Source organism: Sander vitreus, chromosome 5 (genome assembly GCF_031162955.1).
Source record: "Sander vitreus isolate 19-12246 chromosome 5, sanVit1, whole genome shotgun sequence".
In the NCBI taxonomy this organism is placed as follows: Eukaryota; Metazoa; Chordata; class Actinopteri; order Perciformes; family Percidae; genus Sander; species Sander vitreus.
In genome coordinates this window covers 37336499-37351245 of record NC_135859.1, presented here as the reverse complement: position 1 = coordinate 37351245, position 14747 = coordinate 37336499, and the positions used below count along the sequence as shown (strand labels likewise).

The 14747-nt window shown below is 45.1% G+C and overlaps 1 protein-coding gene across 1 annotated transcript; it reads left to right on the top strand.

Annotated features, from left to right (window-relative positions):
* The first annotated feature begins 1375 nt into the window (after nucleotides 1–1375).
* On the top strand, nucleotides 1376–14461 carry LOC144517734 (uncharacterized). Its single transcript, XM_078249858.1, has 4 exons — nucleotides 1376–1452; nucleotides 9450–9600; nucleotides 12848–12935; nucleotides 14060–14461. The coding sequence occupies exons 1-4, from the start codon at nucleotides 1383–1385 to the stop codon at nucleotides 14444–14446; spliced, it is 696 nt and encodes a 231-aa protein (XP_078105984.1). The 5' UTR covers nucleotides 1376–1382; the 3' UTR covers nucleotides 14447–14461.
* Nucleotides 14462–14747: the final 286 nt, after the last annotated feature.

Sequence of the window (14747 nt, the reverse complement as noted above, 5' to 3'; positions counted from 1 at the left end):
CCGAGCAAATAAAAGATTGAGACAGAGTATAAACAAAGCCAAAGTACAGTTTCTCTGATTTATCTCATAAAAAGGAACATCTCTCGTTGTCCAGTCAGTGCTTCTCTGTCTGCTCTTCAACCAGGAGAAGGTAAGCTGTTAGAAAGATGGATTGTTATTATGTGTTTAATATACAAGTTTAAATACTCTGCCAACCAGTGTTGGGCAAGTTACTTCCAAAATGGAATACATTATATATTACTAGTTATTGTCATTTGAGAGTAATTAGGTATATTACAATATTACTGTTTCTGAATTGTAATGCTTTACGCTATTTTTGCATTACTTTTGAGTTAATTTCACCAAAATAACAGCGGGAGTTTGACTTGGGAGGTAGCTTGTGAATTTCACCACCGGATCAATAAAGACTCATCTTTATCCACTTTAATACATCATAGATTATTCATAATATTTTGTATAATTAATATGAATATGCAAAGTAACTAAAGCTATAAAAATAGAGAAGTAAAACGTACAATAGACAAGTAGGAGAAAATGAAAATACTCAATTAAAAGTACCTTACAGTTGTATTGAAGTACGGCATAGTTACATAGTTACTACAGATGTTGTCCGTACCGTTACCTGTTGGGACACAGATGTTGTCCGTACCGTTACCTGTTGGAACACAGATGTCCGTACCGTCACCTGTTGGGACACAGATGTTGTCCGTACCGTCTTTGGTTCTGGCTCTGACCACGGGAACAGTGACGGGACAGCTCACTTCAACGCAGCATAACTCCTGAAAACAATGTCCATCTTGCAAATGTATCTGTCTCTGCAGTCATCTCAACCATCGTATACAGCAACAGGAAATAATACTACTAAATAATTCTCACAGCTGTTTTTTCTGTGAAGAAATGTTTTGCAGTGTTGGTGAATTCTTAAAAAAACACAACACCACTAAATGTTACATTAAAATGCGTTGCAAATCGCTTCACTGAGATTGTAATGGGTATATTATTACAGGCTCAGATTATTATTCTAAGTGTCTGACAACATTATGAAAGGATCCCTACAGAGATAGACCTTTTAGTTAAAGAGGAAGATCCTTTTAGTTTAACATGAAACAGCCCCGAAATCACCATCACCAAACCCACCAGACTCCATGTAAATAATCAGGACTTTTAGCGTGTATAGAGCCAGTAATGACGTCTGAAGACAAACAAGTGAAATCTAAAGTAGATTACGCCCTTGGATGTTTAAAAAACGTCATCTATATTTACGTTTCACCTCTAATCTTTACACATTTATATCCATTTTTAACTCATTCATGATGCATTGCTATATCCCTGATGTTTATTCCTGTTTCTGTGGCTCTGTGTGTGTGATATTTCACAGAGCGATGGCAGATTGGATGAAGAGTTGGAGGCTCCTGATCCTCTTCAGCCTCCTCAGCCTCACTGAACTAATGGGTGAGAAATATTTTACTTTTTAACAACCTTGAGTTCAAGCTTTGACTTTTTGATATTAATGAACGTCCGTTACATTCAAGCCATTGCCAAATGAGTTGCTACAAAGCTAATTAAGACTATCAGCTCCACACAACTCTCTCTGGATTTCTCAGTATCCGACCCGTTCTCACTCCGAACTCGTAAAATATGGACACTTGGGCAGTGTCTCTCAGCATCAGATACAACGCAAAAATCCAGCAGCTACGCTGCACTTTAAGAGTAGTATGTAGAGAGACAACAGTAGAGAGTAGTATGTAGGAAGGAAAACTCTTTGTCTGAATATTAATGTTTTCATTTGCGACATTTAAGGTGTATTTATTGATTTATGACGGCAACTCATGTACTGAGTAACCGTCAGTCGTGAACCGGGCTGTAATGTAACCCTACAGGACAAATGTTCAGTGTCAGTTAGCGTCCACTAAAAGTTGGATGCTAACTGACGCTGAACATTTGTGGATGGAAAGGACGGTGATTTCGGGGCTGTTTCATGTTAAACTAAAAGGATCTTACTCTTTAACTAAAAGGTCTATCTCTGTAGGGATCCTTTCATAATGTTGTCAGACACTTAGAATAATAATCTGAGTCTGTCAGCAGCAACAACAGAACTTTTAGTGACTCTAACTGCTGCTGAACATTAGTCCTGTAGGGTAACATTACAGCTTGTTACTAACTGCTGCTGAACATTAGTCCTGTAGGGTAACATTACAGCCCGGTTCACGGCTGAAGGTTACAGCGTTCTCGCTCAATACTGGACCAGTGAGCCGCTAAAAAGGTCTAAAATGGCCCATGATGCCAATGCTTCACTTGTGGTAGGTAATGTTTAACTAACAGTGTTGGGCAAGTTACTTCCAAAATGTAATACATTATAGATTACTAGTTATTGTCATTTGAGAGTAATTAGGTATATTACAATATTACTGTCTCTGAATTGTAATGCTTTACGCTACTTTTGCATTACTTTTGAGTTAATTTCACCAAAATAACAGCGGGAGTTTGACTTGGGAGGTAGCTTGTGAATTTCACCACCGGATCAATAAAGACTCGTCTTTATCCACTTTAATACATCGTAGATTATTCATAATATTTTGTATAATTAATATGAATATGCAAAGTAACTAAAGCTATAAAAATAGAGAAGTAAAACGTACAATAGACAAGTAGGAGAAAATGAAAATACTCAATTAAAAGTACCTTACAGTTGTATTGAAGTACGGCATAGTTACTTTCCACGGCTGATACAATGTAATGATATTTACGAGCAAGCCTCAACATTAATTCCCAACTTGTTTATATCTGTCAGCAGCTCGGACACACTGCTGTCCGCGCTGACGTACTGTCACCTGTTGGGACACAGATGTTGTCCGTACCGTCACCTGTTGGGACACAGATGTTGTCCGTACCGTCACCTGTTGGGACACAGATGTCCGTACTGTTACCTGTTGGGACACAGATGTTGTCCGTACCATCACCTGTTGGGACACAGATGTTGTCCGTACCGTCACCAGTTGGGACACAGATGTTGTCCATACCGTCACCTGTTGAGATACAGATGTTGTCCATACTGTTCTCTGGTTCTGGCTCTGAGCACGGGAACAGTGACGGGACAGCTCGCTTCAACACAGCATAATAACTCCTGAAAATAACGTCCATCTCGCAAATGTATCCGTCTCTGCATTCATCTCAACCATCGAATGCAGCAACAGGAAATAATACTATAAAACACCACTAAATGTTGCACTAAAATGCGCTGTAACTCGCATTACTGAAATTGTATTTATTTTATTTTATTTAACCTTTATTTAACCAGGTAGCCCTGCTGATTTGTATGGGTCCAGATTATGCAACTCTCTCAATACATCAGCTGTCAGGATAGGGGTAAAGGAGAAGCGTGGTAGGGGGTGTCGACGCGTAGCAGCGACGGTTGTGGAGCAGTTTGCTGGGGGGCGCCCGATGGAAAGCATGACCGGCTTCAGCGAGATACTAAGTTTTCTATTATCATAAACTTATTGGTGGTGATATTATTACCTAATTTCAGAGCCGTGGGCAGCTGGGAGGAGGTGTTCTTGTTCTTCTCTTTAAGTTTGAAGTAGTGAGCCTTAGCTACTCGGACTGCCTGAGTGTACCGGTTCCTGGCTTCTTTAAAGAGTTGCATGTCATGGGGGTTGCTTGAGGCTAATGCGGTTCGCCACAGGATGTTTTTATGTTGGTTGAGGGCGGTCAACTCTGGGGTGAACCAGGGGCTATACCTACTCTTAGTTCTAAACCTTTTTAAATGGGGCATGCTTATTTAAGACAGATAGGAAATCAAGCATCCTCCACTGTCGGGATAAGGTTGATGTTCTCCTAAGCTACACGGTTTAGGTCAGTCAGGAAGGCTTGTTCACAGAAGTGTTTTAGACAACGTCTGACTGAGATGAGTGGTGGTCGTTTGACTGTGGACCCATTATGGATGCACGCAATCGGGCAGTGGTCACTGAGATCCTGATTAAAGACAGCTGGGGTGTATATAGAGGGCAGGTTGGTCAGGACAATATCTATAAGGGTGCCTTTGTTTACGGATTTGAGGTTGTATCTCGTGGGTTTGTTTATAATTTGTGTAAGGTTGAGGGCATTGAGCTTAGCAAGTAGAGTGGCTAGGGGGTTGAGCATATCTAGGTTTAAATCCTAACAATAAAAATTCTGTGGTTAGATGGGGGGAAATTAGTTCACAAATGGTGTCCAGGGCACAGCTTGGGGCTGAGGGTCTGTAATAAGCATCCATCCATCTTCGTCCGCCGGGTCGCGGGGGTAGCCGCTCCAGCAGGGGACCCCAAACTTCCCTTTCCCGAGCCACATTAACCAGCTCCGACTGGGGGATCCTGAGGCGTTCCCAGGCCAGGTTGGGGATATAATCCCTCCACCTAGTCCTGGGTCTTCCCCGGGGCCTCCTCCCAGCTGGACGTGCCTGGAACACCTCCCTAGCGAGGCGCCCAGGAGGCATCCTTACCAGATGCCCGAACCACCTCAACTGGCTCCTTTCGACGCGAAGGAGCAGCGGCTCTACTCCGAGCTCCTCACGGATAACTGAGCTTCTCACCCTATCTCTAAGGGAGACGCCAGCTACCCTCCTGAGGAAACCCATTTCGGCTGCTTGTACCCTGGATCTTGTTCTTTCGGTCATGACCCAGCCTTCATGACCATAGGTGAGGGTAGGAACAAAAACTGACCGGTAGATTGAGAGCTTTGCCTTCTGGCTCAGCTCTCTTTTCGTCACAACGGTGCGGTAAATTGAAAGTAATACCGCACCCGCTGTGCCGATTCTCCGACCAATCTCCCGCTCCATTGTCCCCTCACTCGCGAACAAGACCCCAAGGTACTTGAACTCCTTCACTTGGTGTAAGGACTTATTCCCTACCTGGAGAAGGCACTCCATCGGTTTCCTGCTGAGAACCATGGCCTCCAATTTAGAGGTGCTGATCCTCATCCCTGCCGCTTCACACTCGGCTGCGAACCGATCCAGTGAGTGCAGAAGGTCACAGGCCGATGATGCCATCAGGACCACATCATCTGCAAAAAGCAGCGATGAGATCCCAAGCCCACCGAACTGCAACCCCTCTCCACCCCGACTACGCCTCGATATCCTGTCCATAAATACTACAAACAGGATTGGTGACAAAGCGCAGCCCTGGCGGAGGCCAACTCTCACCTGAAACGAGTCTGACTTACTGCCGAGAACCCGGACACAGCTCTCGCTTTGGTCGTACAGAGATTGGATGGCCCTGAGAAGGGACCCCCTCACCCCGTACTCCCGCAGCACCTCCCACAGTATCTCCCGGGGCACCCGGTCATATGCCTTCTCCAGATCCACAAAACACATGTAGACCGGTTGGGCATACTCCCAGGCTCCCTCCAGGATCCTTGTGAGAGTAAAGATCTGGTCCGTTGTTCCACGACCAGGACGGAATCCGCATTGTTCCTCTTCAACCTGAGGTTCGACTATCGACCGAACCCTCCTTTCCAGCACCTTGGAGTAGACTTTACCAGGGGAGGCTGAGAAGTGTGATACCCCTGTAATTGGCACACACCCTCTGGTCCCCCCTTTTTAAAAAGGGGAACCACCACCCCGGTCTGCCACTCCTTAGGCACCGTCCCAGACTTCCACGCAATGTTGAAGAGGCGTGTCAACCAAGACAACCCCTCCACACCCAGAGCCTTAAGCATTTCTGGACGGATCTCATCAATTCCTGGGGCTTTGCCACTGTGGAGTTGTTTAACTACCTCAGCAACCTCCACCAGGGAAATTGACGACAATCCCCCATCATCCTCCAGCTCTGCCTCTACCATAGAGGGCGTATTAGTCGGATTTAGGAGTTCCTCAAAGTGCTCCTTCCACCGCCCTATTACCTCCTCAGTTGAGGTCAACAGCGTCCCCATCCTTACTGTACACAGCTTGGATGGTTCCCCCGCTTCCCCCCTCCTGAGGTGGCGAACGGTTTTCCAGAAGCACCTTGGTGCCGACCGAAAGTCCTTCTCCATGTCTTCTCCGAACTTCTCCCACACACGCTGCTTTGCCTCTTTCACGGTAGAGGCTGCAGCCCTTCGGGCCCTTCGGTACATTGCAACTGCCTCCGGAGTCCTCTGGGATAACATATCCCGGAAAGACTCTACTATCACTCTGGACGGGTTTACCACTGACCGCCCCCTTGAGGCACCTAAGACCCTAAGACCACAGCTCCTCACCGCAGCTTCAGCAATGGAAACTTTGAACATTGTCCACTCGGGTTCAATGCCCCCCAGCCTCCACAGGGATGCACGAAAAGCTCCGCCGGAGGTGTGAGTTGAAAGTCTGTCGGACAGGGGCCTCCTCCAGACGTTCCCAATTTACCCGCACTACCCGCTTTGGGCTTACCAGGTCTGTCCAGAGTCTTCCCCCACCCCCTGACCCAACTCACCACCAGATGGTGATCGGTTGACAGCTCCGCCCCTCTCTTCACCCGAAAGTGTCCAAAACATACGGCCTCAGATCAGATGAAACGATTATAAAATCGATCATTGACCTTTGGCCTAGGGTGCTCTGGTACCAAGTACACTTATGAGCATCCCTATGTTCGAACATGGTGTTCGTTATAGACAATCCATGACTAGCACAGAAGTCCAACAACAAACAACCACTCTGGTTTAGATCAGGGAGGCCGTTCCTCCCAATCACGCCTCTCCATGTGTCTCCATCATTGCCCACTTGCGCGTTGAAGTCCCCCAGCAGAACTATGGAGTCCCCGACTGGAGCCCCATGCAGGACCCCACTCAAGGTCTCCAAGAAGGCCGAATACTCCGAACTCTTGTTTGGTGCATATGCACAAACAACAGTCAGAGTTTTCCTCCCCACAACCCGCAGGCGTAGGGAGGTGACCCTCTCGTCCACCAGGTTAAACTCCAACGTAGCGGTGCTCAGCCGGGGGCTTGTGAGTATCCCCACACCTGCCCGGCGCCTCACACCCTGTGCAACTCCGGAGAAGAAAAGAGTCCAACCCCTATCCAGGAGTATGGTTCCAGAACCAAGACTGTCCGTAGAGGTAAGCCCCACCAGATCTAACCGGTAGCGCTCCACCTCCCGCACAAGTTCCGGCTCCTTCCCCCACAGAGAGGTGACATTCCACGTCCCCAGAGCCAGCGTCTGCTGCCCAGGTCTGGTCCGTCGAGGCCCCTGACCTTCACTGCCACCCATATGGCAGCGCACCCGACCCCAGCGGTTCCTCCCACAGGTGGTGGGCCCATGGGATGGAGGGATAGGTGCCACGTAGCTTTTTCGGGCTGTGCCCGACCGGGCTCCGTGGCAAACCCGGCCACCAGACGCTCGCTGACGAGCCCTCCATCTGGGCCTGGTTCCAGATGGGGGCCCCGGGCTTCCTCCGGGCAGGGTCACTCCATCTCTACCTCGGTCACTCATAGGGTTTTTGAACCATTCTTTGTCTGGCCCCTCACCTGAGACCACTTTGCCTTGGGAGACCCTACCAGGAGCACAAAGCTCCAGACAACACAGCCCTCAGGTTCATAGGGACACACAAACCTCTCCACCACGATAAGGTGATGGTCCCCAGAGAGGCTGTAATAAGCAGCAACAGTATAAGTTCAAATTGTTTGGGTACGGCCCTTGATAGAATGACAGAGCTCTGTAAGCTCTCTCTACAATATATTGCAACACCTCCCCCTTTGGCGGTTCTATCTTGACGGAAAATGTTATAATTGGGGATTGCTATTTCTGAGTTATTAGTAGATTTCCTGAGCCAGGATTCAGACACGGCTAGAATATCAGGGTTGGCTGAATGAGCAAGGGAGGTGAATAAATCTAGTTTAGAGAGCAGACTTCTGATGTTAAGGTGCATAAAGCCAAGGCTTTTGCGGTTGCAGAAGTCAGTGAATGAAAGTGCCTGGGGGTGGTGAGGGCAGTGGGGCCTGGGTTTGGCTCTATGTCTCCTGAAGAACAAAGGAGAAGAAGGATGATTATATGGGCCATGGTTTTGAGAACTGGTTGTTTAGTCTGGTTAGTAGAATGAAATAAAGTTATGGGCTTATTGGCGTGGAAAAGAAAATTCAGGGCCGCATAGGAAGCTAGGGGGATAACGGGATGAGTGGTAAGTGCGGGTAAGCCAAGGTATTTAGTGACAAATAAGGATATTGCATCACTAGATAGAAATGGTAAACAACAGGAAGTCTCTGAGGGTACGTGCAGTAGGGCAGTTGGGTTAATAGTGTTAGTATTAAAATGCAAGGAGTTAAGGAAACTGCATGGAAGTAAGACAACGGAGGAGAGCAAAAACAGCAAAACACAAGTCATAATTTTAGATGTAGGAAAAAAACAATCACCCAGTGTTCAGAGCTTAGCTTGGGCCTGGCTAAGTATATGGACAGAAATACCGTGGGGGGACTGGTGTCCAGTGATAGAAGGGCTGTGGTGTTACGGTGTTGTGAAAGATGGTAATCCGAGGGAAAACACCAGTGAAAATAGCGAACGCTGTCCGGGCGTTGTGGCTAACAATAGCTGGCTCTGCAATAAATAGTCCAGAGAAGGGTCGGAGGAGCAGCAAGAAAGTGATCGAGGTAGCGGTAATGGTAACAGGTATATTATTACCGAAATGTAATTAGTAATGCATTATATTACAGCGTTACAGCAAAAAGGAATACATTACTGTAATTGCTGTTACTCCCAACACTGTTAACTAATCATTCATTAATGATTAACCACTCAGTATGATGCATAATACAGTAAATAATCATTAGTGCTGAATCACAGTTAATCAGTAACTACTCAGTAACTAACCAGTCGCTCCTCATTACGTTCCTCAGTAACTACCTACATTTTTGTGTACCTTATTGTGAAGTGTTACCGTTACAGCTCTTAATAAGGTAAGACACAACTCACATACAGAGACTCTGTGTGGTAATTGTTTATATCAGCGCTTTTCAAAGTCAGGACCAAACGGCAAATAAATCCAGACCCAACCAATACATACCTTGGGTTATGAGTTTTAAATATTTTTGTAACCTTTATTTATCCAGGTAAGTCGACTGAGAACAATTTCTCATTTGCAACGACGACCTGATCACATTCACACAGTTCCACATTCATACCTGGAAGCTGCCCAGTACCACGACAGTCTGATCTGATCAAGCTTGTCGATCTGGATCTCTGAGCTGGTACCTTTGAGTGAAACGTTTGAGAACTTTTAGATCAACGGAAGAACTTTACCAGAAAAAACAGACATCTCTCTGTGTGTTTCCGTTCTCAAACTGTCCGTTCTTTTTGGGAATGCATCCCAGAATGCATTTGTGGTGTAGCCAGACCTTCCTCCACAGCGCTGTGGAGACAGAGCTGTCTATGTGAGAGTAGAGCGTTAATGACGGAGACACAGACCGAAGACAGAAGTGATTTTTGACAGGTTTGAATACCTGACTTGTATTTTGTTTTGTTTGTTCCCCAGAGGTGAGAGATGAAGAGTGGGAGGAGCTCGGCCCGGATATCGCTGCACTGCACCACCTCAGAGGACTGTCTGAACACATGTTTCATGAAAATATCAGGAACCCACCGAACCACACATCTCTTGTTATGAAGTTTTTCTCACCTTTCCATAGGTACACTAAACAGAAACGTACAGACAACACAGATATGGTTAAAGTGATGTATTGCAAAAGTTTATGTAATTAATTACGTTCAGACTGCAGGCAAAAGTGGCCCAAATCTGATGAAGTAGTGTGAACACAAATCAGATTTAGACCACTTCCATATGTGGTCCTGAGTCAGACCCAGTGTGAACAACCAAGGAGGATTTGATGTGACTTTTACGTCAATCTACATAAACATTTGTCACAATTATGCGCCGGCGGGAGTTAGCCCGAGACACAGACAGTAGAGTGAGGTGTTAGACCTAATTTGTGTATGCTCATTAATGTTACAGCTGCCATTACACAAACATGTTGAACTAAAAGTGAAAATGCTGACTTCCTCCATAACCTCCCTGACTTTAGTGCGACGTCGTGCTGTGTCTGATGTCATTGTTATTGTTGTTTTGTGCATGCGGGTCAGTTCGAAACCACAAATAGTTCACGCTGGAAACTGATATAGGCCACATTCCACAGTCCTGCCAGCTTCGTGTGTGCTCAGTATTAGAGGAGCACCAACGGTATCGGCGCCTATGACCAGCAGCCCGTCTGACCCAGAGGTGAACTGTCCCCGCTCCCACCCCCCCTTTCCCCTTCTCTCAACTTCTCTGTGCAGTGTGCACACGGCACCTTCTCAGCAAGCAGGGGCGCCAATTTACCAAATCCCCACACGGTGAAATGATAGATACTACACACGGTGAAATGATAGATAATACACACGGTGAAATGATACATAATATACATAATACACACGGTGAAATGATAGATAATACACACGGTGAAATGATAGATAGATAATACACACGGTGAAATGATAGATAATACACACGGTGAAATGATACATAATACACACGGTGAAATGATAGATAATACACACGGTGAAATGATACATAATACACGCGGTGAAATGATACATAGATAATACACACGGTGAAATGATAGATAATACACGCGGTGAAATGATACATAATACACACGGTGAAATGATACATAATACACACGGTGAAATGATAGATAATACACACGGTGAAATGATACATAATACAGTAGAAAACCGCTTCCAGGATTTTTTTAAATCTTTTTTAAGTGCTCGTGCCGCCCCCATGAGTCATAAAAAAATTAGCCCCGGGTGGCTGTCCGCTTCACCCGTGCCAAAAACCACTGCTCTAGGGCTACACTTCTATGTTATGTTTTAAAACGTATACCTTTTGCTAGGTTTCTACCAGCAGCCTGTTGCAACAGCTGTGCGTAAGTTCTATCTTAAGTTCAGTTGTAAAGTCCACACTAAATGATACCGTATTTTCCAGACTATAAGTCGCACTGGACTATAAATCGCATTTATTTAGAAATTTATTTCACAAAATCCAAGACCAAGAACAGACATTTAATCTGGAAAGGCAAGTTATTAAACTACACAACAGCAGCCAGAACAAGGGGCTGAATACGGTAGGTGTCCTCTATGTTAACGTAACACATTAACAGTTATTAAACTCCCCAACAGCCCCCAGAACAAGGGGCTGAATACGGTAGGTGTCGCTACTGCAACTGCCTTCGGAGTCGTCTGGGATAACATATCCCAGAAAGACTTCTTCTTCAGTCGGACGGCTTCCCTGACCACCGGTGTCCACCACGGTGTTCGTGGGTTACCGCCCCTTGAGGCACCTAAGACCCTAAGACCACAGCTCCTCACCGCAGCTTCAGCAATGGAAACTTTGAACATTGTCCACTCGGGTTCAATGCCCCCAGCCTCCACAGGGATGCACGAAAAGCTCCGCCGGAGGTGTGAGTTGAAAGTCTGTCGGACAGGGGCCTCCTCCAGATGTTCCCAATTTACCCGCACTACCCGTTTGGGCTTACCAGGTCTGTCCAGAGTCTTCCCCCACCCCCTCGTTGACACTGTTCTTGATTATAAAAAGGTTTATTACATCAAAGATTCCAGCATCAATTTACAAGCTTCTGCAGGAGCTCGGAGAGATGACCAATCCAATCTTCAAAATTTGTCGCTCTGAGGTTATTCTGGTCAAACCTGAAAACATATACCCTGAGCTGTGTCTAACATGAGACGTGATGACGGGGGTAGATGAATCCAGGTCCTGGGGTCAATCAATCAGTAACCTCATTTGCCCCCACAGAGCCACTTCCTCTGGAATGCGCCCTCTAACCATATACCTCAGCCAAATGGAACCATGTTTGTTATAACAAAGACTTTAAGTCAATCAGATACTACACATGAAATAACATTTATAAACATGTTAAATTATATATATTTTGATATATAAGTCGCACCTGACTATAAGTCGCAGGACCAGCCAAAGTATGAAATAAAGTGCGACTTATAGTCCGGAAAATGCGATACTTTGAAACTAGTTCGTTTGATGATGTGTCGATGTTTGGTGCACCACGGAGACGTAAGATTCATCATAGTTACACTAGTGTAAAGTCCACACTAACCATAATTTTGTCACAGAAAATGACGTTTTCACTTTCCATGGCCAATCAGTGAAAAGCATTAGTCTTGATGCTGTGTTTTATTAATATTATTATATTATTATTACCATGTTATCTCTCTTGCCAATTGTCTTTGAACACTTACCGTTAGCTCCGCAATAGCGAAGAAGCTAACGGGTAAAAATTGGTAACGTTGGTAACGCTAATCACTAAACAGCAACAGAAAGTAGCTTGGCTTCATTAAACAGGACAAAGCGTTATGATTAGGGGCTAACTATACAACCTTAACCTACAGCTAACGTTGTGCATGGGGCCAGAGATGTGTTGAAATATGTTAGCTGGTAAGAACTCGCTCCACCACTTTGTTTATCTAATGTAAGCACCTCTCTCTCTGTCTCTCTCTCTCTCTCTGTTCTTTCGCTAGCTCGCTCCACCACTTTGTTTTATCTTACGTTAGCACCTCTCTCTCTCTCTCTCTCTCTCTCTCTCTCTCTCTCTCTCTCTCTCTCTCTCTGTTCTTTCTCTAGCTCGCTCCACCACTTTGTTTTATCTAACGTTAGCACCGCTCCACATAGCACTCTAGGATACTGTAGCAGTAGCTGTTGTTATGGCATCTCGGCTGCTTTTTTGAACCAAGATGCTGCCAGCATTTTTTCTACAAAAGCGCCGTAGTCAGTAAAGGAAGATAAACGGTAAACTCTTTGTCCCGAGTAATCCTTCCTCCTGCACTTATTTTCTTTTATCTTTTATATTTTCGTTTATCTTCTTTTAGGGAGGACATTGACCAAAACCCAATGAGTTTGCTGGCTGATCTTCAGGAGAATGAGAATTTCACAGCTTATGTCATTCAGAAGGAACAGGTTAGTGGATTTTACAATTAAATGAAAAGCTGCACTGACTTTAGAAGGACTCAACTCAGTTTTACTGGAACTCAAATCAGTGTTTAATTAATAAAACTATATTATCAAAAGAGTTGATAGATCTTGCATCAACACACCGAAACCAAAAATAAAAGTTGTAGAACTGCAGTTCAACAGGAGGAGTTTAAAGGGTAATTTCGTATTTTTAATCTGCACTGGGGTGCAACAGCCTTGCCAACATACGGTGCATACGGTCTGCCTGGTCTACGTAACTGCCATTTTGACTCCGCCAGCAGACAAAAATAAAAACTTGGTAATTAATTGTAAAGACTTAGCCTAGTTGTAAGGAAAACTTGATATTAGTTGTTATAAAAACTCTGCAATTGGTTGGAACACATTTGTGTTCCCTCAACTATAATCGTTACGTTGGCAACACATTCCAGAAAGAGTTGTTAAAACAATAGTCTCTCTTTGCCAGACCTTCCTCCACAGCACTGTGGAGGAAGGTCTGTATAGTCCACACAGCATTCCTGGATGGGAGGATAATGTGCTCTGGTGTATTGGCATTTCTTTAAACCAATCACAATCGTCGTGGGCGGGGCTAAGCTCTGGACGGAGCCACGGTGCCTCTGCTAAATAGTCTCAGGAAGGAACTTGTTCAATTCAAAAGTAGTTTTAGTCGTGCAACAGAAAGCTCAGATTGGACAGATAGTCTAGCTAGCTGTCTGGATTTACCCTGCAGAGATCTGAGCAGTTAACCATAGTCCTCACAAATCAGCCGGAGGTTAGAACGCCAACACAAAGAAAGAGGAAGGGGACGCTGTAGAAAGTCGTCCGGCAGAATTTCCAACAGCACCAGAGCAATCTCGGAAGTGGAACGTTGTGTATATCAACTACACCAGCCTTAAATAAAAATCAGATGCAGACCTTTGAGTAATAAGTTTGAGAACCCCTGCCGTATAGGGTTAAATGGGAAAATAGGAAGTTTCCCTTTAAGACAAATATATTGGAATTTCTTAAGTTAAACGTTCATGCCCCCCAACTTATGATAAAGTAATCTATACAAAAATGATTTTAACTGGATTTTCTGCTGTTTCATATGTTTTTCTTCACCTATTGTCCAGGATTTTGAAGGCTTCTTGGCAGCGATTGATAAGCAGAAGACACAAGATGGGCTCCTGAGTGCTTCAGAGATCTCGCACAGCTACAGCCAAAAACTTCTGGTCATGACCGACAACGAAAAGTCAACAAATGTCAGAGTCCAACAGGAATACAGCATGGATCCTCATTACTCAGTAATAGTCAGCAACGAATGCCTGTTCAATGTCTCGTGTGTACCAGAAGCAGACAGCTACACCTTGGTGAAAATATTTGGGAGGGTTTCAGAAGATGGACAAACTGTGTCTGGCCTTTCTGGCTCTTCACTCGCAGAGCTGATGTCACTGGAAACTGCGCCTGTGTTCTCTCTCGATGGAAACACAACCAAAGACTTCCAACATAACTTCATTTGAGTTTTTATGGCCCGTGGCATCCCAGCAGTCCTAGAAACAAACCAGGAGAATCACCAGACTTACCAGGTCATGGACAAACTTGGAGAAGTTTCCAGATACCAAATTCCACAAAGACCGGTTGATCACAGCACCCAGTATGACCACCAGCAGATCCTCATCCTGGAAGATGACCCTGCTGTCAGAACAACTGCTAAGTTTCTTTTTGAGAAGCATCCAACGGTTTCCTCTGTCTACGTTCTTGATAACAACCAAAGACCGGTACTGATCCGAGGTGACTCCGTGCCTCTGACAGAGGACAGCC

Excerpts from the sequence above, each read along its gene's own strand:
- LOC144517734 (XM_078249858.1), top strand. The coding sequence starts at position 1,383 with ATGGCAGATTGGATGAAGAGTTGGAGGCTCCTGATCCTCTTCAGCCTC. Across the intron at positions 1,453-9,449 it reads CAGCCTCACTGAACTAATGG|AGGTGAGAGATGAAGAGTGG; the intron begins GTGAGAAATATT and ends TTTGTTCCCCAG. Across the intron at positions 12,936-14,059 it reads ATGTCATTCAGAAGGAACAG|GATTTTGAAGGCTTCTTGGC; the intron begins GTTAGTGGATTT and ends CCTATTGTCCAG.